Source organism: Trachypithecus francoisi, unplaced genomic scaffold, assembly GCF_009764315.1.
Source record: "Trachypithecus francoisi isolate TF-2019V2 unplaced genomic scaffold, Tfra_2.0 Lachesis_group19, whole genome shotgun sequence".
Classification (NCBI taxonomy): Eukaryota; Metazoa; Chordata; class Mammalia; order Primates; family Cercopithecidae; genus Trachypithecus; species Trachypithecus francoisi.
Genome location: NW_022681464.1, coordinates 38,749,547 through 38,777,507, shown reverse-complemented (window position 1 = coordinate 38,777,507; position 27,961 = coordinate 38,749,547). Strand labels below are relative to the sequence as shown.

At 41.2% G+C, this 27,961-nt stretch overlaps 1 protein-coding gene, 1 long non-coding RNA gene and 1 other non-coding gene across 3 annotated transcripts in view; 2 read left to right on the top strand and 1 right to left on the bottom strand.

Annotated features, from left to right (window-relative positions):
- DLGAP1 (DLG associated protein 1) overlaps nt 1-27,961 on the top strand; it is a 971,691-nt gene that overhangs the window by 566,350 nt on the left and 377,380 nt on the right. The window contains 2 exon segments of the mRNA XM_033178240.1: nt 16,931-17,171; nt 17,174-17,958. Coding sequence (XP_033034131.1) covers nt 17,003-17,171; nt 17,174-17,958 — 954 coding nt within the window. The 5' untranslated portion in view covers nt 16,931-17,002.
- On the bottom strand, nt 12-18,888 carry LOC117064115. Its single transcript, XR_004429270.1, has 3 exons — nt 18,773-18,888; nt 1,060-1,293; nt 12-909 (listed from the first exon to the last, which is right to left on the bottom strand). It is a non-coding gene; the product is annotated as an uncharacterized LOC117064115 (long non-coding RNA).
- Nucleotides 2,295-2,401, top strand: LOC117064312. Its single transcript, XR_004429375.1, has one exon. It is a non-coding gene; the product is annotated as a U6 spliceosomal RNA (small nuclear RNA).

The following is a 27,961-nucleotide window of genomic DNA, read 5'->3' as shown; positions in this document are numbered from 1 at the left end:
CTTTTTTTATTCTTTTTTTATTCTTCGGTTTGACGAAGAACGGACAGCGGTGTAGAAATGTGATGGACTAAAGGGTGTGATCTAATGCTGATAGACTGAGCAGGGAACCTGGCAAGGCCTGACTGCTCAAATTCTTCTTAACCTCTTTGTGTAACCCTCCTGAACATGGGGCAGGGCCCCTCTGGAATGAAGGTCTTCAAGGGAGAAGGGGGAAGGCAGAGTGACCTTTCTGGGTTTCACGGCTTCCCTTGGAGGAGAGGGTTCTAGTTTCTGTGACACGCCTTGGGAAAGAGGAATTCTGATTGCCATGACTCACTTCATAGGAGAAAGACAGGTGAGAGACAGGAGGTTTAGAGAAAGTCAAAGAGACATTGCTTCTGAGACCTTTCCGATGTCCTTCCGTCCATAGTACTCAGCACACCAAGGTGCCATACTTTGGGGTACCATGTTCTGAGTCTTGACAGCTTGTACAAAGCTGTTGATTTATGAACATGATCTCAGGACCACTGATCCATACCTGACGGTATGCATTCCCGGAGGGCAGCTTGCTGGTTAGCTTCTTAGACATCAAATGTTTAAGCTGGATGAGTCTTCTTGTATTAAAACGAGGCAATACGATGAAATACGGTAGTATTATCCTTTTTGTATACTCATCTTTTCTTTTAGCAGCTAAATCTTTCTTTAAAAGAAAGTCTGAAAGACTGTGGAGATCCTCTGATTGACAGTGGTCCCTGCTGTGATGTTCCTGGCAGCCTAGAGTCTCTTGGTGCTTAGCAGGAAAGCTATTGAGGAGCAGGAAGAGCAGGTGCTTTAAGTCTTACAGACCTCACTTGAAGTCCTAGCCTAGCTGCCTACTAGTTGTGCCCTGTGGGCAAGTTATTTAACTTCCATGAACCTCAGTTTCTTCATCTGTGAAAAGGGAAGAAACCATGTCACACTTGCAAGCATGAGAAGGAGCATATCAAGTTTTCGGCAAATACATGTAATAAGCCCATTAATAAAGCAAAGCTTGTATTTTTCTAGATTCAAAAATACTAGTTAGATAATTCTGTATCTTACCGAGGGGCCTTGTTGCTCACTACAGAAAGAGAAAAAATTCTTCCCTTATGACAAGAGTGGATGAGCAGCCAGGTTCTACCCAAAATGTTCTTGTCTTCAGTGACAAACAGAGAATTTGGTGTGGACTTTTCAACTACAGTTTCTTCAATCGTTGCCATGGTAGTTTAGGAGAGTCTAACTGCAGAGGAGGCGGAAGACGGACAAATGAGCCCCAGGACAGATGCAGCCTGTGTGCTGTGGATGAAACAGCAAAGCAGGCTTTAGCAGTCTTCATTAGCTGCTGCTCCAGTACTTCCTGATCAGCACAGTGGTTCCGGTCTGCACGGTGCCAGCACTCACAATGCATTATTCCCAGTACAAAAATAGTCATCTTACTTGTAAATTATCAAACTTTTCCCATGAAAATATCTTGGTTCCCAAGCAGGAAAATTCCCACTCATGTATTTATTTGGCTAACATTTATCGAATGCATCTGTGCCTTGAGGACATCCAGCTGACTCTGATGTACATTCGAGTTTGAGAACAGTCAACGGATGATAACAAGTGAGGGAAAAAGCATGTTGACATATTTTACATAATACAGAGGTATCTGGATATAGGTTTGCTACCTCTACTACAATTTGTTTCCACAAGGGATTAAAGTGGTTTATGAGATTGTGTGTGTGTGTGTGGTGTGTGTGTGTGTGTGTAATAAACATGCAAGGGAAATACAATGATAATAGAATAAAAATGGAAAAGTACTAAAACCATCATGATTTTGCCATAGTTTTTCCTGATAACTTTCCTGGTATTCAAGCTGGTGGGGCACGCACTGCTCGAAGTGGAAACATACTCATCTTACAAGCGTAATAGCACCTGCACGATTAAAGACAGTTGTTAAGCACACAGTTTTGTTAATACTGACACCTGAGAGGAATTTACCACATGGTAGATTCAGAAGTCACTCTGTGCTGAGACAGGCAACATCTTGACAGTAAAAACCATAGCAAGTATAAATGCCTATTTCGTATAGTTCCCTTACATAGGCTAGTGGCTTGACATCTAAGAGCAGTTGAAAGGGCCAAACGAGGAGGTCAAGTCTGTAGCTCTCAAACAATCTGGCCAACATCTGAATAGTATCATCAAAGATCACAGCAGAGGTAGAAATGGAAAGCATTGAAAAAGTAAAAGGAGTGCTCGCTTCAGCAACACATATACTAAAATGGGAATGCTACAGAGAAGATGAGCATGGCGGAGTACTCGCTTCAGCAGCACATATACTAAAATGGGAATGCTACAGAGAAGATGAGCATGGCCCCTGCACAAGGATGACATGCAAATTCATGAAGCATTCCATATTTTTAATCCTAAAATTCATATAGAACCAAAAAAGAGCATAAACTGCAAAAGCAATGCTAAGCAAAAAGAACAAAGCTAAAGGCATCACATTACCTGACTTCAAATGATACTAACAAGGCTATAGTAACCAAAACAGCAAGATACTAGCGTAAAAATAGATACACAGATCAATTGAACAAAAAAAAAAAAAACCAGAAATGACCGATCTTTGGCAAAGTCAACAAAAACATACACTGGGGAAAGGATACCCTATTCCATAAATGGTGCTAAGAAAATTGGATAGCCATGTGCAGAATGAAAACTAGACTCCTATTTCTCAGTGTACACAAAAAGTAACTCAAGATGGCTTACAGGCTTACATGTAAGACCTGAGAGTATAAAAGTTCTAGAAGAAAATCTAAGAAAAACTCTTCTGGATGTTGGCCTAGACAAAGAATTCATGACTAAGACCTCAAAGATGTAAATGCAACAACAACAACAACAACAAAAACAAATGGGATTTCAATTAAACTAAAAAGCTTCTGTACAGCAAGAGAAATACTCAAACAGACAACTTACAGAATGGGAGGAAATATTTGCAAATTATGCAACTGACAAAGGACTAATATCCAGAATATACAAGGAACTCAAGCAACTCAACAATTTCAGAAACCAAATAACCCCATTAAAGAGTGAGCAAAAGACATGAACAGACATTTTTCAAAAGAAGACATACAAGTGACCGATAAGCATATGAAAGAATGTTCAACATCACTAATCATCAGAAAAATGCAAATTAAAAATTCAAATTAAAACCACAGTGAGATACCATCTTACACCAGTCAAAATGGCTATCATTTAAAAAAATCAAAAAATAACAGATGTTGGCAAGGATATGGAGAAATGAGGAAATGTCTATACACTTTTGGTGGGAATGTAAATTAATACAACCGCTATGAAAAACATATGAAGAGTTCTTAAACAACTAAAAGTAGAACTACCATTTGATCCAGCAATCCCACCACTGGGTGTCTACCTAAAGAAAAAGATACCTGCACTCAGGTTTATTGCAGCACTATTCAGAATTGCAAAGTCATGGAATCAACCTGTGTTCACCAATAGATGATTGAATTATTATTATTGTTGTTATTGTTATTATTTTTGAGATTGAGTTTCGCTCTTGTCGCCCAGACTGGAGTGCAGTGGTGCAGTCTCGGCTCACTGCAACCTCCACCTCCCGGGTTCAAGCAATTCTCTTACCTCAGCCTCCTGAGTAGCTGGAATGACAAGCACCCATCATCAGGCCCAGCTAATTTTTGTATTGTTTTAGTAGAGACGGGATTTCACCATGTTGGCCAGGCTGGTCTCAAACTCCTAACCTCAGGTGACTGACCTGCCTCGGCCTCCCAAAGTGCTGGAATTACAGGCATGAGCCACCATGCCCGGCAATGATTGCATTTTTAAATGTGGTATATATACACCATGGAATACTGCTTAGCCATAAAAATGAATGAAGCCATGTCTTTTGCAGCAACATAGATGGAGCTGGAGACCATTATCTTAAGTGAAATAACTCAGAAAAAGAAAGTTAAACACCACATGTTCTCCCTTAGGAGATAAATAATGTGTACACATGGACATAAAGAATGGAATAATAGACATTGGAGACTCAGAAGCACGGGAGGGTGGTGAGGGATTAGAAATTACTTAATAGTACAATGTACACTTTTCAGGGGATGGCTACACTAAAAGCCCAGCCTTCTACACAATATAACAAAACTGCACTTGTATCCCTAAACCTATAAAAAAATTAAATATATATATTTTATATTTTATATATATATATATATAAAGCCAGAGGAGAAAGGAAGTGGTTAGATTTGAACAAAATATGGAAGAGGAATTGCACACTGTCCTAAAAACCTTGTCTTTGAAGAGGATGCTGCTCTGAGCCAGCTACACCTCCTAAATTGAGATGTTTTCTCACTGCTTAACTCTTGCATCTTCTAGACTTCTTCAAAGCCTTTTACTTTGTGCATTACATATGCGACATGTACCATACAATCTAGCACTTGATTAGATTCTGACTTGTATTGTTTGCTGATTGTTCACGTTTATGTGATTTATTTTCTCAACTAGATTGTAAATTAGATGAGGCCTATAATTTCCATGATTCCTTTAGTCAGGGAATATTTTAAGAAGGAGGCTATATTTGTACCTACTCTTCAAGAAGGAATAAGAATTTGTATGGAGATTGGAAGTGAGTATTTTAGAGAGCATGAAACACAGAATCAATGGGGAATGTGGCATGTGGGAAGAATACAAGGAGCCCAGTGTCACTGGAGCTGAGCTGTGTGGGGTATAGGATGGGGAGACAAGGCTGTCTGGCAGATGGAGGCCAGGTCAGGAAACCTCCCACCTTGAGTCACATTCAAAGTCTTAGTTATATTGAAAAAGTGTAGAGGGTCTGAGAAGAATTTAAAGAGAAAGAATGGCATAATCAGGTAACAAACGTTACATTACAAATGATACTGTTAGCAATATGAAATAGATTGTGTGTGTGTGTGTGTGTGTGTGTGTTTTAGAGGTGATAAGAACAGTCATTATGGCCTAGTGATTAAGAACATGCTGTGTTCAAAATGTAGTAACTGGGTGGATACGGTGGCTCAAGGAGATAATCCCAGCACCTTGGGAGACTGAGGTAGGAATACTGCTTGATGCCAGGAGCTCGAGACCAGCCTAGGCAACATAGTGAGACCCCCATCTCTACAAAAAAAAGAAAAAGAAAAAGATTGTCCAGGCATGGCAGCACATTCCTGTAATCCCAGCTGTGCAGGAGGATTCCTTAAGCCCACGAGTTCCAGGTTACAGTGAGCTATAATCCTGGGCATCAGAGCAAGATCTTATCTCTAAAAAAAGATTTAAAAATTACTAAATATATTATCTCAGACAAGTTATTTCCTCTTTAAAAGGCTTCTTATCTGCGGATTAGTCCCTGCCATGTTGGGTTGTTTGAGAATGAAATGAGATCATGCATTTAAAGTGGACAACACGTGCCTGGTATCTAGTTGTGACTCCTAGAGGCACAATTCCATTTTTATTCACTTGACATTTATTGGTTACTACTTTGTTTTTCCAACCAAGTCTAGATGAGAAATAATGAGTAGACTCGAGGGCTTAGGACAGCTGGAACAGAACCAGGAGACCCATGATACTATCCCTAATCAGCTTTGGGAGTAGAGCCGAGAGTGGACACTGGGAATTTGCCATGGCACCAGTCCCATCCCCAGCGACACTCAGTAGCCTCTGTGTGGAAAAACAGAAGCACAATGGAATCAGTCGTTGGTGTATATTGTCCACAGTGAGTGAGGTAGAAGGATCATACAGCAAGGGACCTGAGGGGGCTAACAAAAAAAATGTTTGACCTGCTGTCTCTCCTAGGCTGCAAGGGAGGAAGTGAAGACCACCAGGAATGGATAGAATGGGAGAAGAGGGCAGAGCTGAGGAACCAGTGAATGGAATAAACTATCATGACAACCATCAGAGGGCAGGAAAAGTGGGAGTGAGGGAACAAGAAAACTTATGAGACAGGAAGTTGAAGGTATAGTGTTAAAAATCTTCAATTTTTGCTACAGTGCCCAGTGCACTGCATGTAATAATAGCTATTCAATAAATAGTTGTTGAATTAAAGTCACATGTATTGATTTGATTTGACTTCATGCCCAGTACAGGCAAAGACTATTTGGCTGATACCTTACAGACCAACACTCTTATCTGCCAAAACTTAATCCAGAAATAAGTTGGTGCAGTGGTACACATCTGTAATTCCAGCACTTTGGGAGGCTGAGATGAGAGGATCACTTGTGCCCAGGAGTTCAAGTCTACAGTGAGCCGTGATTATGCCAGTGCACTGCAGCCTGGGTGATAGAGCAAGACCCTGTCTCTAAAATAAATAAAATTTAATACAAACAAAAATACTTTAATCCAGAAACAATGAATGTCATCATACTTCCTTCTCTATCACAGCAAAAAAATATTTCAGAAGGTTGACTGGATGTGGATTTGTTTGTTTAAAATTTAAGACTGGGTATAGAATTCTAAAGGACAATAAAAACCAGTTCCAAAATGAAAAAAGTTAGAAGGGTCAGATTCCTAGATGTGTGAAGAGTCAGAATAAGGCACTTTAAAAATGATGGGAAGACGGAAGCAGAAGGAAGGGGCAGTGTTTGAGGAATTACAAATCTAATTCCCAGTAACAGCAACTATTGCAGAGGTCAGGGCAGGCCAAACTCACGGAAGGAAAAAGACTCCGTAAGGTGTTGAAAACAGCCGATTGCAGAGATTGTCCTCCTTACTTCCTACATGGTATCTGACCACTCCTTTCTCATGCAGGCTTTGATGATAGTTTTCAAAGAGTGAATGTATAGTCTGAATTAGCGGGCATAATGTATCCAAGCCAATAAATACTTAAATGGGTATAAAAGTGTATGAGGATAACTTAGCCAGTTCTACTGGGGCTGCTTCAGAGACTGACTCACATTGGCCCCGCTTGGATGTAGACCACAGTGGTGGAGGTTCTGTATGCTTGCAGTTACCCACTGGGCAGGAGGGTCCCCTTTACTTGGATGAGTAAGTTTTGTGGGCCTGCCCTGGTTCTGCTGCATGTGACCACAGAGTCTCACCCTCTGGGCAGGGAGCCAGGCCTGACTAGACCTACAAGGCTATTAGGCAGCTTCTGCCTGTTTCTTTCCCTGGGGTTCCATGGACTCTGGACTGGCTCCTCTCTTGCCTCCACACACACTCCCGCTATAGGCCCATGGCTAACGCTGCCCCACAGTTCTGTAGCATCAACTCTGGCTTCCAGTGGGGCCGACGTGGGCCCTTCCTTTACTTGACCTTGAAGATAAGCTCACCAGAGTCCAGTGATTCTAGGAACATCCCCACCTAAATTTCCCAAAGTGAGCATCTCATTAGCTCAGTGAGGGCTCTGCATGGATGCCCCTGAATCCAGTCTTCCATCAGCTCAGAGAATGTGGTGATCGCCTTCAACAGCCCTGGCCACAGTGTCATCAGGAGATGCTGTGAGTAGAGAAGAAATTCCCAAAAGCAGGTGTCAGCTGAACAGCTACCACAAACGGGCTTAGTGTCTGCACTTTTGGCGTCTCAGCACTCAGGAAAGTAGATTTGTACAGCAAACTTGGTGAGAACAGCAACAGCATTTAAAGAAAGAGACTTTATAAGAGAAAATTTGATTCAGGTAAATATATGTATATGCGTGTATGTATATAGAAAGTCTGGCTGTAAAACAAGTTGTCTAGAATGTGCCAGAACATGTTCACAAGACTACTCAGCTAGTCATGAGCAGTCTGGACAAAAATAACTTGGCTTCATCAGAGGCTATTTCCACTGCTTCTTTTCAAGTTGTGTTGTCATATTGTTTTGATTGTCGTTGTTTTTGTGTTTTTTCCATCTTCCATCACGGCTGTCTTTAGGTACCATTAAACGGCTTTATTCTGTCATCATTTCTTCTTTCTCCTAGATTTATCAGTAGTTTGCAAGTTTTTCCCAACTTTTTTTGGAGTAAACACTGATGGGTTTTTCTCTTCTCTGTGAATATTGTACCCCCGTCAATTGTACCCCCATAAGACAGGCTGTCCCCCTGCTGCAGCACCTCCTGAAGGGCACTGGTCCATGGCTGGTCAAGGTAACCACATTCTCCTAGCTGGCTCCCAGGGGAATTCATCTGTCCATTTAGCCGAGATAACCAACCCTCTCCTGGAAATCCAGATAAGAACAATTCCATAGGAAGCATATCTCCGAGATCTCATAGAGTCAGCACAGGCACCTTTGAACTCTGACAGTCCAAAATAACATTAGGAGATTTTATCGTTTACTGCCTGGATTATCTTCACATAAAAATCACTTCCTAAATCCTATGACATTTTGCTCAGCCACCAGTATAAATGATGACCTATTAATCATTTCTCAAAGAACACTACCTTCCACCTTTTTATTCTCAAAAACTGTTATGAAACCACTTTTGAAAAGCTTTGTATGGAGACGCGGGTGATTGTAATTGTGCTGCCTACTGTGACCAAATTGGAGAAGATCTCAGTTGAGTCGTTGGTTTTTTTTTTTTTTTTTAACAATACCATATCTTTTGAAAAGGAAATGCCTCCAAAGGCATTTATTTGTAGGAGCAGACTGATTGACAGAGGTATTCACAGACGAAATCAAACTGCAGATGATTACGATAGCAATCAATGTTAATGAGAAGCCAAAATACATTGTGCATCTATAAAATGGCTCAGCATTGTACTTTGCGTAATATAATTGGTATATTTCAGAATGTGCTTATTCAAAGGTGCTCTAATAGTACTTGTATAATTTTAAGTATACAGCACATGAAAATCTTCAAGTAAGGAAGCCTGGAAAAGTGAAAAATATGACATTCAGTTATCCTCTGCAGGTACAATTTCAGAAGGTCAGAAAATATCCAAACGGTAGGCATTTGGACAATGTTAACTCACATCCTCACCTCTGCTAAGTTTTCTGTTTACTTTTTTTTTTTTTTTTTTTTTTTTTTTTTTTGAGATGGAGTCTCACCCTGTTGCCCAGGCTGCAGTGCAGTGGCCACGATCTTGGCTCACTGCAAGCTCCGCCTCCCGGGTTCACACCATTCTCCTGCCTCAGCCTCCCAAGTAGCTGGGACTACTGGCGCCCACCACGACACCTGGCTAATTTTTTGTATTTTTAGTAGAGACAGGGTTTCACCATGTTAGCCAGGATGGTCTCGATCTCCTGACCTCATGATCCGCCCACCTCGGCCTCCCAAAGTGCTGGGATTACAGCGTGAGCCACCAAGCCTTTCCGTTTTCTGTTTACTTTTACCCAAAAGTGCCATGGTTTCATTTTTTTAGTAGTAAGAACCATTTTCTTATTTTAAAAAGTAATAATTTAAAATCATCAGTCTGTTGGGCATTCATCATTCTCAATCTCTGTAGAATTGGGATTTATTATAAGTAAACGGGAAAATTAATTTTGTTCTGTCTAAAAAAAAAAAATGTCATGTATGTGTTCAGACTGTGGTTGGAGCACACATATGTGGGCAAGGAGGCCTGAATCAGGAGACACTGTCGTAGCTTGCCAGGACATTGTCCCCCTCTCTTGGCATACTCCTTCTTTTCTTGGCAGTCTTCTCTCATAAACTGCTCTTGCCAGAAATCATTGCTTCTTTGAGATCTTTCTGCGCCTCCCCACTCCCACATGTATTCTCTAACTACAGGTAGAGAAATATTTAGTACAAGTGTGACCATGCCACTGTCTTGTTTAAATTTCTTTAATGGACTACCACCACCTGCAAATACAGTGCTACATCCTGACATGGCTTCACCGGGAATCTCAAGGTTTTGCCCTACCTGTTTCACTTAGGAACACATGCAGATGCGAGGTTCGGTACACAAAATTACAGAAAGCAAAATAACTGTAAGCTATTTTGTCTCCCCTCTCCACACATACTCCCTCTGCAGAGCCCCTGGCTAAGGTTTCCACGTGGTTCAATAGCATGGGACTCTGGCTTCCTATGGGGCCAACACAGGCCCTTCCTTTACTTGATAAGGAAACAAGATAAAGTTCTGTTTTTTTCTCAACTAAACAAAATGCAGAGGTGCACATCCAGGGCTGGTATGGCACCTACTGTAGGTTAGAACCTTTATCTTTCGGTTCTCTAATCCTCAAACTGTAACTTCCACCTCAAGGTAAAGATCACTATTCACCCAGGCCCCACAGCTGCTTTTCTTTACCCAGAAAGGGTAAAGAAAGGTATGCCCCTCACTTTAGGGATGTTTTCCAGAAATTGCACATGCCATTTCAAATTATATTCCATTAGCCGGCATTAGTCACCCAGGCACATCTAGGCAGACTGAAAAATGTAGTCATTGTTCAAGGCTGTTTGTACTTTTCAACAAGAGAATCCTTTCTTTCTCTTTAGTGGAATGTTATAACCTAGCATGGACAAGCTTCGGGCAGGTGGAGGGATGCCACAAAGGTGACTTGAGAGATAGAGAGTAGAAGGATGATCATTTAGAGGCTGGGAAGGGTAGTTAAGGGGGTGCTGCTGAGGTGGGAGAGCGGGGATGATTAATGGGTACAAAAAAATAGATGCAAGGCCAAATGAATGATAAGCTCTAGTATTTGATAGCACAATTGGGTGACTATAGTCAATAATAATCTAATTGTACTTTTAAAAATAACTATAAGAGTATAATTGGATTGTTTGTAACAAAAAGGATAAATGTTTGAGGTGATGGATATTCCATTTACCTTGATGTGATTATTAAACATTATATGCCTGTATCAAAATATCTCATGTACCCCAGAAATATATACATGACTAGGTACCCATAAAAATTCAAAAAAAAAATTTTAAGACAGCTTGACCCTGAAAAGATTCATGGAGATTTCCCCTTCCTGATGTCTCCTCAAACAAGAACACAGTGCCCCCTGTTCTCCTGGGCAGGGTCCACCACTTTCTTTCTAAAGTAAGTCGCAGTTGCCTGCCTGTCCATCCTCATGCGGTAAGACAGGGGAGGACCTTCAGTATGCTCCTATTTCTGCATGTAAAGAAAAATCAAGAAAAGCAGCTCTAAATAAAGACATGCACAGAAATCAAAATGGAATAAGGACTTGCCAGCTTTGCAAGACTATTTCTCCTTCGTCAGCATCTTCTAATATGTGGTGTGTTTGTGTTTTCCTTGGGTCTAATAAATTACCTACCTTGAAAATTTCCTTTACAGTGCTGGATCATTCTTGCTTTGGTCATCATCTGGACAGTAATAATTCTGCTCCAGGTGTGGGAACTCTGGAAAAACTGTGCATCTCACACTCTGAGCTTGTCTCATGGTCGCAAACAGAGTCCACAAATTATCCAAGCAAAAAAATCAGTCATGGGACAATGGTAAAACTGAACTTAGAAGAACAATAAAACAGAATGTTGAAGTCACAGTGAACAAGAAAAAATTAGAGATAATCACTGGTAGTCATGGAAACCCTCATGAAGACATGTTGACCACAGTCCCCATCCTTGCTCAAAGAACAAGGCCTGAAAGGCAATTTCGCTATTTTCAGAAATTGTTATCATCGCTTAAAGTCTAATTGAGAGGTTAGCATCCTCTTTTTTCAAGAATGCATAGAAGAATGAGAATTATTATTTATCTCTTTTCATGTTTTTTCATAGCTGGGTCATGAAATGCATACATTGAATCCCTAGTGGCCAAAGGGCTTATGACATGGTTCTCACAATATATCATAAGCCCTCTGGCCACTAGGGATTCACTGTAGGCATTTGGTCATCTTTGCAGCAGCAGACAAGGAAGGGATGTTCAATTAATGCTTTCTAATAACGCTGTTGGTCACACCATAGGTGGGAGCAAATGGTGCCCATGGATACAACTTATAAACATTAATTAGGAGGGGGGAAAAAGAGATAAATGTGCTGGAAAGGGAGTTTAAGAGTAAGGCAAGAGGAAAATGAAGAATGAGAGAAAGAAGAGCAGGACCTCCACAGTAGGTGCCACCAGCAACTGTGTACCCATTGCTAGTGGCCTTAAGATTTTAGATCATTTTCCCTTGCTCACCAGGAAGTCACAGAATGTGTTCTCTTTTATGATCACAAACTGCCCTATTTTCGTTTTAAAATGACAAGATAGAAGAGAGTGTAAGATTTGTTATAGAAAGGGCCAAGGTATTAAGTTGTGTATTTGGCCTTGACCAGAAAGATAGATTTAGCATTTAGAAATGTTTATTGCCATTTTATGACCTTATTTTCCCACATCACAGAGAAAACAGATCAAGATCTCAATATCTCTTTTACAAATATAAATAAGGAAGGAGGAATGTTAGCTTATTTATTCTGGTTGCAATTTGTTACCCTCCAAGAAAATAGAGGTGCTTGTCCTGTGCTGAAAATAGCCTAGTTAAATTTTAGTAAAAAATCACACGGTGTATGATTAATTTACAGAAATTATCATCGGTTACATCACTTAACTTAAATCATCATTAGTGGCCTTAAAGAACTCTTCGTTTGCTCTGCTTGTCCTCAGGTAACATCATCTTGCATGGAATGTTGCTCACATATTAAAGATAATTAAATACTGAATACCTGATTAAAATAATCTTGTATATTTTGGAGTAAACATGTATAATTCATGTTTTCAGCTCTTGCCAGTTTCACATTTTATTTAGCAGAAAATATCTACCCAAGACTCAACTGCTTGAGAAGGAAAGTTCGAAATATTATCCCGTATTATTTTATATATTGAGATTCTACTATATGTGATCATAAAACTTAGTATGTGTCTATAATCCTAATAGAATCTTGTTTTTGCTTTCTAAGTCTATATTTGAAAGGCAAAAATGTCCTCGGTGGAACCTGGTTTATAGAGGGAGACTTTCTTATGCAATGGATTTTTTGCATCTAAGTTAGTTTGTGCCACAGTTTTGCTGAAAACACATACTTAACCCTCTTACATTCTTCCTTGCCACAGCCTACTTTTAGGACCATAACTTCATACAAAGCAATCCCAAGGTGTTCTGTTTCATTAGTCTCTCACCAGTGGACATGTTTTTACCTGTTGGTTCTTCCTTATCCACAGGTATCATAAGTCCTGAATACCTTTTTTGTCCTTTGAAAAGTCAGTTTCTCTCTCTCCTCCAGGCAGATTGCCCTCTGTCTAAGCATCCTGTAGTCAGCAAGTCAGGCAAACTCCCCAGACTACTTCCAGACAGGTAGAACAGCAGAAGGTACGATATTGTCCAGTGAGGTGCAGAGTTAGAAGTCAAAGGTATACAGGTCAGAAGAGGTGTTCACCAGCCTGCTTCCTGCGTTGCTCTGAAAACTACTAGTCTTTGGAATGGTCACCCCGATGGAACGGTCCCCCCAACTATTGGGTATCGTTCCTTGGCTGCGCCCAGCCTGGCCTTTGCCACACAGTCATGTTTTCATTAAACAGATGCTACCTGAATCACAACATGAACCACTTTGGGAAATATTGCATTAATGCATTAAGTTATTGAGTAAATATTCTACTAACTTGATTCCCACTATCTACTAGGATAACACTTTACTAAATACTGGGTGGGTGAAACATAGTCCCTACCCTTAAGGACCTTACAATTTAGTAGACTAACCAATTTTGAGTGACTGTACTGATTAAAACCTTTCAGCATTATCGCTGAATGGTCAATCCAGAAACTGGGAGACAGGAGGAAGAAAGGAGCTTCACAGAGCATGGATAGAGATTGCCAACATTGTCATGAGCTCCCAGATGCAGTATGACTCATGGAATAGACAAGACCTGGCCTCTCAAAAATCTTTTTTCATGAGGCCTAGTGTGGGTGTTTTATATGTTTGTTTGCTTGTTTTGTTTATTTGTTTGTTTTTGAGATGGAATCTTGCTGTCACCCAGGTTGGAGTGCAGTGGCACGATCTTGGCTCGCTGCAACCTCCGCCTACCAGATTCAAGCAATTCTCCTGCCTCAGCCTCTCAAGTAGCTGGGGTTACAGGCTCCCGCCACTATGCCCAGCTAAGTTTTGTATTTTTAGTAGAGATGAGGTTTCACTATGTTGGCTAGGCTGGTCTTGAACTCCTGACTTCAGGTGACACGCCTGCCTCAGCCCCCCAAAGTGCCGGGATTACAGGCGTGAGCCACCACGCCCAGCCCTACGTTTTGTTTCTTAATTAAACCATGTATCTATCTCTCTAGGAATATCTGAAATGACATTAGTGATATTTTAGAGAGTCACGTTGGCTTTCCAAGATGATTCTTTATATGGCAATGTTTGTATTATAGGAAGTCTTGAAAGAAAATCAGGCTGTCAGAAGGAACTTGGTCAGGCACTGACTCTAACACTGTTTTAGAGTCCAGAGAAAATACTCTGCCCTGGTGGAATAGCAGCCTCTGTTAGTTACTAAAGCTCTGGAAGATCTGAGCTTGGAAATGGACTGAGATACCCTACATAGGATATGCATGAGTGACTTTTTCCTGAGGCTGAGCTATTAGGTCTGGGGTCCTTCACTCATGTCCCCAAGAACTTTTCAAGGGCCATCCTTTGGTCATTTTGCCATCGTCTATTAACTTTTTTTTTTTTTTTTTTTTTGAGAGAGGGTCTTATTCTGTCACCCAGGCTGAAGTGTAGCAGTGCGTTCACAACTCACTGCAGCCTCAACCTCCTGGGCTCAAGCAATCCTCTCCTCACTTGAGTAGCTGGGACTAGAGGCATGCGCCACCAGTCCCAGCTAATTTTTTTTTTTTTTTTTTTTTTTTGTAGAGACTGGGTCCCACTATGTTTCCCAGCTTGTCTCAGACTCCTGGGCTCAAGCGATTCTCCAACCTTGACCTCCCAAAGTGCTGGGATTACAGGCCTGAGCCACCACACCTGGTCTTGTGCATAAATCTTCAGCCAGAAACCTTAAACTAGGAAGAAGAGATACATGATCCTCAAATTAGCCAAGTCAAGCTTACTTGTTCTCTCAGTTTGTTTAGAGAAAGCTCTTGACCCTCAATTGACAGAAACACCTGGGCAGATTTTCTCTACATTTCTGATTTATTTGCCATATCTTTACTTTTTCCGAATCTGAGTAACCTGGGGGGATTGTTTGTGTGGTGCAGTTGTTCCTACAGAATTCAAAAAGGAAAAAGTATGCAACAGAAGACAGATATATCCTAAAGATATGAGGTGCCATTGGCTTCTGTTATTCATCCTGTTGTTGTTTTTTGTTTGTTTGTTTTGTTTTGCTTTGTTTTGTTTTGAGACAGAGTCTTGCTCTGTCGCCCAGGCTGGAGTGCAGTGGCATGATCTCGGCTCACTGCAAGCTCTGCCTCCTGGGTTCACGCCATTCTCCTACCTCAGCCTCCCAAGTAGCTGGGACCACAGGCACCCGCCACCACGCCCAGCTAATTTTTTGTATTTTTTGTAGAGACTGGGTTTCACCATGTTAGCCAGGATGGTCTCGATCTCCTGACCTCGTGATCCACCCGCCTCGGCCTCCCAAAGTGCTGGGATTACAGGTGTGAGCCACCGCGCCCGGCTCATCTTGTTTTTTAACTCACATTTTAATTCACATTTATGGAGTGCTATTATTATATGCTTACATGGCTGGATCGACACTAGGTGGGGGTACATAAGGTGACTAATAGACTGGGCGGCAAGGAATGTAAGCTGGAAGAGAGATCCTGAAGCAAGCAACTCTGTAGGTTCTGGGGAGTGAGTTTCAGATGTGGTGGAAACAGAAGACAGGAACTAATTCTCTCTGCTAGGAGAACCAGCAAAGGTCTCTTAGAGGAACTGAGCCCCTCTCTGGTTCTGTCTTTAACGATTAACATGTAGAGACTAGCCTGACCAACATGGTGAAACCTCATAAATACAAAAATTAGCCAGCCATGATAGCAGGCACCTGTAATCCCAGCTACTCTGGAGGCTGGGGCAGGGGAATCACTTGAACCTGGGAGACAGAGGTTGCAGTGAGCCAAGATCGTGCCATTGCACTGTAGCCTGGGCAACAGAGCAAAAACTCCATCTCAAAAAAAGAAAAAGAAACAAAAAGAGTAAGACCCAAGAAGCAAGAGAAAGATACATCCAGTTATTGCGGTCATAGAGGGGAGGAGAGTTATTCTTTCAAATAATTTAAAAACAATTTGGCTTTTTAAAAATATAGTTTCTTTTTCCTAGTTTTCTTTTTTTTTTTTTTTTCTGAGATGGAGTGTCCTCTGTTCCCCAAGCTGGAGTACAGTGGGACCATCTTGGCTCACTGCAAGCTCCGCCTCCCGGGTTCAAGCAATTCTTCTGCCTCAGCCTCCCAAGTAGCTGCGATTACAGGCACCCACCACCATGCCCAGCTAATTTTTGTATTTTTAGTAGAGACAGGGTTTCACCATGTTGGCCAGTCTGGTCTCAAACTCCTGACCTCAGGTGATCCAGCCGCCTTGGCCTCCCAAAGTGTGGAGAATACAGGCATGAGCCACCGCGCCTGGCCTCCTTTTTCTAGTTTTCTAGCTTTACCTCCACCTTCTCTCTCTATAGGCTTTGGAGTCAGCTTTCCTGCCCCACAGAGGTGACAAAGCTTTTCCAATAATGCATTCAAGCTGGTTTTATGGACACTGATAAGTTCTGCCAAAAATGAACACAGTCGCAGATGGCACCCTCAAAAGATCAATACCAGGCCTGCAGGGTTGCTCAGGCCTGTAATCCCAGCACTTAAGGGAGGCCAAAGTGGGAGGATCGCTTGAGCCCAGGAGTTCGAGACCAAGCCTGGGCAATATAGTGAGACCTTGTCTCTATGAAAAATTAGCCAAGCGTGGTGGTGCCTGCCTATAGTCCTAGCTACTCAGGAGGCTGTTGTGGAAGGATGGCTTGAGCCCAGGATGTGAAGGCTGCAGGAAGCAGAGATGGCGCCTCTGCACTCTAGTCTGGGCAACAAAGCAAGACGCTGTAAAGTGCAGTACCTAATTTCCAAGAGAAATATTAACGACTTTGCCCTCTTCTTCATTCCCCCAGATCTCTGCCCGAGACGGGTCTGGAACCTGACTCCCGGGTGTCCATGACCCCGGTGGCTGCTTCCCGTCCGCAATGAAAGGGCTATCGGGCAGCCGCAGCCATCACCACGGGGTCACCTGCGACTCGGCCTGTGACTCGCTGTCGCACCACTCGGACCGCAAGCCCTACCTGCTGAGCCGAGTGGAGCACCACCCCGCGGACCACCCGTACTACACCCAGCGCAACTCCTTCCAAGCTGAGTGCGTGGGCCCTTCAGCGACCCGCTGGCCAGCAGCACCTTCCCCCGTAGGCACTACACCTCGCAGCAGGAGCTGAAGGACGAGTGCGCCCTGGTGCCCCGCACCCTGGCCACCAAGGCGAACCGCATCCCCGCCAACCTGCTGGACCAGTTCGAGCGGCAGCTGCCACTCAGCCGCGATGGCTATCACACTCTGCAGTACAAGCGCACGGCTGTGGAGCACCGCAGCGACAGCCCCGGCCGCATCCGCCACCTGGTGCACTCGGTCCAGAAGCTCTTCACCAAGTCGCACTCCCTGGAGGGGCCGTCCAAGGGCAGCGTCAACGGGGGCAAGGCCAGCCCCGACGAGGCACAGGCGGCGCGCTACGGCAAGCGCAGCAAGAGCAAGGAGCGGCGCGCGGAGCCCAAAGCCCGGCCCAGCACCTCCCCGGGCTGGTGGAGCTCGGACGACAACCTGGATGGTGACATGTGCATCTACCACGCTCCCTCGGGCGTGATGACCATGGGCAGGTGCCCCGACCGCTCGGCCTCACAGTACTTCATGGAGGCCTACAACACCATCAGCGAGCAGGCGGTGAAGGCCTCCCGGAGCAACAACGACGTCAAGTGCTCCACCTGCGCCAACCTGCCGGTCACCCTGGACACCCCGCTGCTGAAGAAGAGCGCCTGGTCCTCCACGCTCACCGTGAGCCGGGCCCGGGAGGTCTACCAGAAGGCCTCGGTGAACATGGACCAGGCCATGGTGAAATCCGAGTCGTGTCAGCAAGAACGCTCCTGCCAGTACCTGCAGGTACCATTTCTGTCAATAATAGAGGCTTAGAAGTAGTACCTGGCATGCTTGTGTGGGCATTTCTGCTGGTTCTAGTCTTGGCACTACTCTGAATTTTCTCTTAAGATAGGAACCTGTGCACATTATTTGGTATCTCTGTGCCTAATTGCTCATGTGGGGAAAGTGCAAAGAACCAAATGTTACCGACCTCATCGGGTTATCTTAAGATACTAGACATCCAAGTGCTTTGAAAAGCACGCCTATGGAAAGGCAACGAGTTATTATGGCGTTCCTCTTTTGTCTGAGGGATCATAGGATGGGAAAGAGAGGAAAGGGAAGTCTACAGAGAATTTTAAAATAAGTCCACCTTTCTTTAATTCAAAAGTAAATGATGATCTTTTGAATTATGGAAAGAGTTTCTTTAAATCTATTCAGGGTTGTGGGGTGGTTTTCATTGTGAAATCCCGCCTGAAGCTATGTTAGAACACTGCGATGGTCATCACTATCACCATCAGTAACTACACCCCTACCTGAGCTTCCACCCCAGAGGCACAGCAAATCAGGAAGACACCCTGTGCCCTGAGGAGGTGGGGAGCTAGCCAGTTTGGGGGCCTGACAAACACAGCTGCAGAGACCCAGGACAACAGAGAGGAGGAGGAAAAGGAGGAAGGATCAGAGAAGTAAAATACAATTAGTGTCAGGGTGTAAATCCCACACACTTACAGAGCGATGGCAGGGTGCTCTTCCCTGCCACAGTCTCCTTATGTTTTCCTCCAGTGCACTGAAAGCAGATGTTATCCAGATAAAAATATAGGAGAGAGGTCTTCTTCCCTACCTCCTTGCTGTAGTATTGTAATTTTCCCCAAGACACATTTTTTCCATAAGAAGGACTCTCATCTTTTCCTTTTTCAAAGTGTCTTTTCTTCTCTGTTCTCTCCTGGTAGCCTCATCTTAAAAAAAAAAATTACTGAGCTATAAAAGTATAACCTACCCACTCCCATTTTACACTCCCACCTTAAGAAGAAATGCAAAGAAAAATTCTTCCTTTGAGGAGTTCATCTTTTTTGCTCCCTTTGAACTCCTCCTGGCAAATGTAGCTCCCTTGGGAATGCCTCCACCAATCCCTGAGAAGACCCCAAGCTGGCAATCCCTGGACAAGAGCAGTGACAGAGCCTGTTCTTGGAGTTCAGAAGAAGCACCAGCACATGGACAGTTTTCACACCCAGCACACAATAATGTGGTCCGTATTTCCCACTGAAGGTCGTGTTGCCTAATTTCCCGCAAGGTTGCTACGTGTTAATAAGTTATCAAGAACTATAACAATTTCCGAGCTCAAAGAATCATTTAATCCACTTAGCATATGAAGAAGCAGACACCAAGAGAGGTAAATACTTAGTGAGTTAAACCATTAGCATGTGGCAGAGGTGGGACCAGAACCCAGTCTCTTAACTTGGAGAAATGGCCATTATGAAGGTTGCAACTGAAAGCTCTAGAAACTCTTTAAGAACGTAAAGCTCACCCACCGCTGAAAGTAAAGTATTTCGGTAAGGATATCTGTCTTGAAAAGAGTAAGGAGTAAAGAGATAAAAGCCCTAGAGTACCACACATTTTGTCTGCAAAAATTCTATGACCAGTGGCAAAAACAAAGCAAATTGAAAGAAAAAAAAAAAAAAAAAAACCTGTACTTAAATAAGTAATGATGAGATTAGATGAGAAGTATCAGAGTAAAGGATGCTGTGTATGGATCTAGCATAAGCCTTTGTTAGTAATGAAATGTTTTCATTATATTTGCCTGTATGCGTACATTCTTCCTACCTTAGGTTCATTTTTCTTTCTTTTTTATACCTTTTTGGAGTCACAATCTCAGGTAGTGGTAAAATGTGGAAGGATAAGGAAAGAAAGAAGGAAAGTGATATTAATTGAAAATCTACTATATACCAGATGCTATAGCAAATGTGTTCACATTTCGTATTTCATTTAATCTTTGTAATAATCCTGAGATTACTGAATGTAATAATACTGTATTTTTATAAGAGAAGAAACTGACACTTAAAAATATCAAGTGATTTAAAGTCCCACGATCTGGAGGTTGTACAGCTGAGATTTAGACTCAGGTCTGTTTGATGACAAAGCCAAACTCTTTCTAATATGCCTTAGCACAGACCTGAAATCAAGGGCATGAAAAATGGTGAGCAAGAAGAAAATAAAATCTTTAAAATAAGCATATTATTATTAAAGTTTTTCAGTAAAATCAGAATGAAATCTTAAAGGCTTAAGTATGGGATTTTGTATAGTAGCATTATTGGCTCTCCTTCTATAAAGATTTGGGGATTCTATTTTCAAATTATTTGCCTTTAAGCCATTTTTTTAATGAAACATTTGAGGCTTACAGAAAGGTATAAAGAAAAAAAAATAAAACACCCATTTATACATCACCCATCATACAGAACTAAAACATTCATTACAATGGATCACACACACACTCGTATTAATCCCTTTTAATTCCCTTCTTCCCCAGAGTAATAGCTAATCTGTCTTTGACACCAAAGCACCTTTGTTTTTAATTCTGAAATTATTGAAAGGTTGAAAACAGTTTAACATATTCTGTCCTACATTGGGCAATAATTAACCAAGCTAGTTCAGCCTTTTAAATAGAAACTAACCTCCAAGATAATCCTTATTAATAGACGTTGAATTTATGCAAGGCTTTCAAACTAGGGGGAAAAAATCTGTATTTCAATGTGGGGAGGTCGTATGTTAGTCAATGAATTAAATGTAAACCAGTGTACACCTCAACCCATGTGCTGAGGCTGAAGAGATGCTGTAAAGAAAGGGAAGAGAGAGCCATACATTCACATGGGGTCAGAGGAGAATAGGAAATACCTCCTGAGAACTGGGCTCCTGCTCCCTTCTTGCTTCTAGGAAATGAAAAGAGGATCTGCCATCCCGTGCAAGCTGTGCTAAGGAAGATAGGGTTAGCCCCCGCGCCAGCTCGTTCCAAGGGAACACTTTCATCTATAGGCTCATTCTTAGAAGTAAATTTGGGAAAACAGAGAGGGAAAGAGGGTTTCTTTGGAGTTCTTTTTTTTTTTCTTTTCTTTTTCAGTTCTATCGCCTTAATTGCCAACTAATATTGCAGCTGGCTTTACAAATGGATTTAACTTCAATATTAGAGATTTAGTAGGCAAAGCACTATTCTACTAGTTCCAAGAGCATTCTAGTCCTTATTTGCCGCTAACTAGTAACATGACCTGGAAACATTCTTTCAGCTCTCTGGACTTCCTTCCTCTGCTAGAAAATGAGACACTTCCTCCAAAAGATAGATGATCTCAGTGCGCATTTTCAAACTCGCAAATTACATGCGTCGGAGTACTAATGAGAGCTATTGTCAAGAGCTGGAAGCCCCGGGGCTCTCATTTCAGAGATGCCGACTATATGTTTTTCAGATGTTATCTAATTTGCTCTTTAAAATTCTAGAGATATTTCACAGTTGAAGAACCTAAGTTTTCGTAAATTAGATTAAGTAACTTGCCCAAGGACACACAGCTAGTATGTGGCAACATGTTGGGTCAAAACTGATTTCTCTGCCTTCAAAGTCTGTGTTCATTTACTATACCCAATCTCTACCTCCTCCAAATACAAAGCAGAGGAAGGAAGCATTGTATATCAAATATCTATTATGTGCCGGAAACTGGGTATATCTCATTAAGCACTCAAAACAACTCTGTAGAGTATTATTTACTTTAGTTTTATAGACAACAAAACAGGCACAAATGCTGAAATCATTTGCCCAGGAACACATAAACAGTAAGTGGGGAGCTAGCACTTGATCCCAAATCTGTCCAACTCCATAATATGCTTCAGTAATGGAAATGAGTGCATATTTTTTCTTTTATTACTTGATTTGTTTTGTGGTAAATGTATGTGTGCGTCTGACCTCATATGCGTGTGAGAAGTTAACAAGGCGCGGATGTGAAATTAGACTAACAATGAAGCAACTGATTATGTCCCTAATTTGATTCAAGACTAACAAAGATGAAATTAATCATCACCAATAATAAAGTCTAAATGCTAGCAAACCTCTGCTTCTCTCTTTGCAGAATTATCACTTGGAATTAGCTTAATTTAGGTCATTGCCATGATTCTGTAGAAAATGAGAAGTCTATAGGTTTTTAGCCTCTGCCTGACACTGACTTAGGAATCAAATACTCTAGCTTGAAATCACTGCAAGTCCCACTTAATACGGTCAATTATATTACGAGTGATATGTGCTCACTGACAAGCTGTCTGTAGTTAATAAAAAAGGGACTCCTTTTTTTTCCAATATTGTTATTTTTAAATGTCAAGAATCAGATGTCTGCTGTTTAGAACTATTGTACCGCTGCCAGTGACTGTCTGTATTAGGGTTGGGAGCAGGAACATGGATTTGAAGACATTAAAACTGTTTAATTCTCAGTTGAGATGTGGTTGGCTCTTATACATTTGGAATAAAGCATTTATGGCACATCTCAGGGTAAGTGCTTAATAGTTAAATAAATAAAATAGGAAGAGGTTCAGAGATAGAATAAAAGGTAGTTTTTGTTGTTGTTTTGTTTTTGCTTTTAAAAAGCAGAATTCTTGGTTCTGTTTATGCCTCTTTATGTAAATGTTATATGTTGAGTGACTGACATGTAAAGCCATTCAGAAGAGCAAGATTTTAGATTTCCAACAGTTAACCTAAAAGAAAAATCCCTTCAAACCGTGTATTTTGCATTCATTCAGCCGTAGAAACAGGAAAAGGGAAACAAAACGCTCTCTCCCGGGTAGAAGTGGAGAGAGAGAGACAGAGGGAGCGAGAGAGAGCAAGACAGACCGAGAAGGAAAGCACTCCCAGAGATGAAATTTTAGGAAAGCAAAATGATCGACCTTTTTAAGGCTGAGTGGGTTTCTTCAGTTTGTGTGCAAGTTTCAAGAAATGGAAGGACTGACCAGGTTTGGGTATAACTCTTTTATTACTTTGTATTTGATGATAGTGTGTTGTTGATTTGGATGGTTTTTGTGGTAGGGAAAGGAAGGGGTAGCATCTGTGATTTTATTACTCCTCTAAATAACGGCTAGTGAGACGGAAAGAGCTGACAAACTAATGTATGTACAGATAGTCAAAAAGCAGGTGGAGACATCAGATACCTACAAATCTGTGTCTCCACCAGGGCTTTATAAAATCTTTAATTGACACATGATCTCCTTAGAAATCTGCTAGGTGCTGTTAGCGGATGTTATATGGCTGGTGATTGAAATATGATCGGTTGTTTTCCAGCGCCAGGATTCTGAATACTTACTGCTCCTTTGCAAAATTAACATTTGCAATGATTGCTCTTTTGGGGGGTGGGGGTCTGCTTAAATAAGGCACCACACAAGATCACTGAGGAAGCGTTTATAAGCGTGATGCCAGGATCTTTGAAATACAGGTAAAATTATTTTTTCAATAATCTGTTCAAGATTATTTCCATCTCTGCCCAGTGGGAGTTTTCTTTCCCTGGCTGAGTTTTTCCTCCCTCTTGTGTTAGAACAATTTTAAGTCTCCCAATTCAGTTAAAACTACTTTACATGCAATTTGTGAAAGTGCTGAACGGTTCTGCTGATGACTTTGGCTACTGGGATGTTTCTTTGCTGCCTTTTTCTGAAATCCCACCCATCACATTCATTGATGATTTTCTTTATTTTTAATTTAAATTGCCTTAGTAATCCAGCAAGTGAATGTCAGGGTTCCTGAATGGATTTCCTGTTGGGTTTGTACCGTCTGCCTGTTTTTCACTGATCTGGTAGAGATGTCCTCTTCATTCGTAGAAAGATGAGATTGCTCCAGCCTGGTGCTAACTTTGAATGTGGAATCAGTGATCAGCAGCAGAATCCTGTTAATTCTCTCTCTCTCTCTCTCTCTCTCTCTCTCTGATTCTCTATTATTCTCACTATTGTCATGTCCAATTAACAGAGGGAAAAAAACAATTGACAAAACGCTGTGAGAAAGCAGGGGTCCAGAAAGACTCACTGGTAGTAAAGGGAAGATCAACACTATACTGGAAAGCCTTCTTGGGAGTTGGCAAAGAAACTTTGGTATTCTTGGCCTCCAGTTTCATTGTTTTCTAAAGACATTTTCGGCAACACCAAAATGCTTGGTTAGCCCCAGTCCGAGGTTTCTGCCTGTAATACACACTTTCTGATCTCACAGAATTCCACTCTACTAATTAAAGGCATAGCATTAGTTAGCAAAGAGTGAAAGAGAAAAACTAGCCTTGGATCTCTCAGGGGCCAGGAGATTTCATTTCCCCTTTTTCCATTCTCCTTAGAAGACAGTTTGCTTGATTGCAAATTAAAGACAGTAAATCAAGGTAATCATTCACCATTCTTTAAGAGAACCATTCACCCACAGTCTCTGGCCCACTTGAGATCATGGCATTACACAATTTTACACAGTGATTTGTGAATTACCATTGCAAATGGTGTCAGGTTTTTTAGGAACTGCTAAAAAAAATATGCAATATTGCCAAGCTGACTTTAATTTGTAATTAGATTATGTTTTCCACCACTTTGGTTTTAGGTTCAAAGACAATATAATCTGTCTTAGCAGGTTATTGCACAGGGAGAATTTTTTTTCACATTATTTTGGTAAATTCATATTTATGTGTTTTTCTAAATTTTTAAGTTAAAACCACAATAGGGAATTACATTAATTTTTTTCAATGACTGATTTATTTATATTCAACCCAGTCCTCTATGTTTATAAACTAAAAGGTAATGATATAAAGAATTAATTACTGTTATACAGAGATAAAGGAGAAAATATTGTGTAAAGAAAGGCATAACATTTACTGTTACTTTTGACCAAATTCTTGTTTTTACTGTTTGTAATTTTTTTTTTTTTTTTTTTTTTTTTTTTTTTTTGCCTTGAAGAGCACGCACGTGATTAAGGAAAGACCTCTTCTGATTCCCTGGTCTTTTAAATGTAGGAATATTTAGGACTCTCATTAAAAACTTTTTGTTTCATTTGCTAAAGTCTGGCAATATGCCTGTTTTTTTTCCATTTCTAAGATATATTATACAATGATTTTTCTGAATGTGTAGGTCTTTTTGTGTATATTAGGTCACCGTTCTCTATCAGCTGGAGTTTCTACTCACTGTTTCACAGAATTAGGAAACTTCCTACAAAAATCAGGCTTGTCATATCACAGAACTGTCTATGAAGCAGAATTATGTGAGCCTGGGGTTACCGCATGCCAGGTGCAAGTGTGCAGGTTTATAGATACACCTTCTATCTGCATAGCTATCCCTCCAACAATATTTCTAAAATATGCGTTTATACACATGCCATCTTTGATCTCCGATTCATGAACTCAGATCCGTTTTAAGAGTGCCATTTCACAAAGTCCATGGAAGAGGAATGACTATGAAGTGGAGAAACAGATTTTTCATAGATGTTAGTGGCAAATTCATTACTTTGCTTTTCCACTGATTATATTGAACTTCACCTTGGACCATTAGTGTAGACTAGTTAGGGATGTCCTGCTTCTCTGGTGTAAGAAGAAAGAGGTTTTAGTCCCCTTAATAAGGGGGCATCCAACAATCATAAAAGGAAATTACTTTTGCTCTCCTTAATTTATTTAACCACAATTTAATATACGCTTGCAAGATTTTCTAACTCCTCCCTGATTTAATTCTCCAAGACTCTAAAATCATGAGATACATAATTAAAGGACCAGGCAGAGTTAGGTTTTTCTCCCCTTAAAATGACAGTTTTAGATAATAGAACCTCCTGATCAGAAGGTCATCTGGTATAGCTTCGCATTCACACTAATCTTCCTGCAATGTGGACATTGTGTCTTCCTATCTATTTCTCATCTAATCATCTCCTTATAAGAGAAGCCTTTGAAATTATTTAGTCCAATTTAGTTTTTTGAAAAGAGAAAAGTCCTAAGGAAATACCTTGATGAGATCAGTCATCTTGTCAGTGGAACCTGGCACTTGCAGGCTCACTGCCTGGCTACAAGTGCTGTTCTGTTCCCTTTATGTTGTACATATTCTATTACCCATTCTCGTAACATCATTTTAAGGCAATGGGGCCAAGGCACAAGGAAGCAAAGGGAGAAGCGACATTATCTGAAAGTTAGAGTTGAAGCAAGTTTGTGACTCAGAAGTCTCAAAAGAGGCAAAGATTAACTAAATCATGCCTGCAATTATTTATTTTAACTTCCAAAGAAAAGAAATTGGTATGCTTCTCCTTTTATGGATGAGTTTTTCCTGCATCATGGTAAACCACATAGCAAAGGAGGACGAATGAAGCAGAATGCATTAGGATATGTGATCTTTAGGGAATTTGCTCAGAGCCCTGGTTAGATTTTGAAGACAGCATGCATCCTTCCAGCATCTTCCACTCGTTTGAAGTCAGCATCCCTCATCTTACTTCTCTAGGATAAAAATTAACATAGCTGTTACCATATTTGCAAAGGCCAAACTTTATTTTATATATACATATATATGTTTATGTATAAAATATGTATGGTGTGACAGGTAGGAATTACATATTGGAACAGTGGGACCAAATATATTAAATGGGAGCAACTGCAGCAAATCTGAGAGGAATAGTGCACAGGATATATAAACTAAGAGCTATAAGCTAATCTCTTAGTTATTGCCCCCAACATGTAAAAGGAAGTGATTGGAAAGGATTTATCTCTAAAATTGGAAATGCTACATGAAACATTGTAAAGTGGAATCAATATGGGTACACATGGGCTCAATAATATCACATGTATGCCTGTAGAGAATCATATATATGTATGGCCACTTGCTCTATCATTGAATATTTAGAGGTAAAGATTCCTTAATTTTATGTGCACAAGAATCACCTTGAGAGTGTCTGTAAAATGAGGATCTCTGGCATCAACCCAGAAGATCCTGATTTCATAGATACGGGATGATTCTGACAGTGATCAATCCCAGAACTGCACTTTAAGTAACCCAGCTCTAGAGAACTGTAAGGCTTAATTTCTCACTGTATTTACTGAAGGGGGCAGTAGAGCCTAATAGATGAAATACGGGATCCAGGTGCTCTGACTGCAAGCTTTATTGATGCTGGCTTGCTGCATGACTTTGGGCTCTCTCTACTCAGTACTTCCATTTCTACATCTGTAAAATGGGCGTGATGATATGACTGTGTTTGCTTCAGGTCTTAGAAACAAAGTTAACTTCAAATTTGAGAAATAAATGAAAAATACAGTGTGAAAATATTCCGAGTTTATAGATCCTCAAACATTAACAAGCTTTATCTCTTTCCCGTGTTTCATGTACCATACCACTTTTTCCTTTATATTTCACTTGAACTAGTTTTTATTAAGCTGGAGTTGGGATTAACATATCTGATTCTGTGATAAGGAAAAGCCCTTTCCAATGAGGGATGAAAGTAGGTCTTAATCACAGTGTAGGTGTAAAACTTCACCATCCTGTGTGCCAACTAAACACAGAAAGCCTTCGTCTGAAGGTGAAAGTATCACAAAGAGTCAATCCTTTTTTATTTTCTTTTTTGAAAGACAGTATTTCCCTTTGTCACCCAGGCTGGAGTCCAGTAGTGTGATCACGGCTTACTGTAGCCCTGACCTCCTGGGCTCAAGTGACCCTCCCACCTCAGCTTTTAGAGTAGCTGGGACTACAGACTCGTCACCGTGCCAGGCTGTTTTTATGTACAGACGGGGTTTCGCTATGTTGCCTAAGATGGTCTTAAACTTTTGGCCTCAAGCGATCTTCCCACCTCGGCCTCCCAAACTGCTGGGATTGCAGTTGTGAGCCACTGCACCCAGCCTGGATTAATCTTTTGATAGCTCAGCCTCAGTGGATCAGGTTTTCCCATGGCTTGATACTGGCTGATGGAATATCATTCTGGCTTCTTCAAGCTTAAGTATATTCATACAAAAAAGAAAAAAAAAAAAAACCACAACACACACTTGCTTTTGTTTTCATACCTTAAGTCGGTCAAGCCCCTGCTGCCTTATTC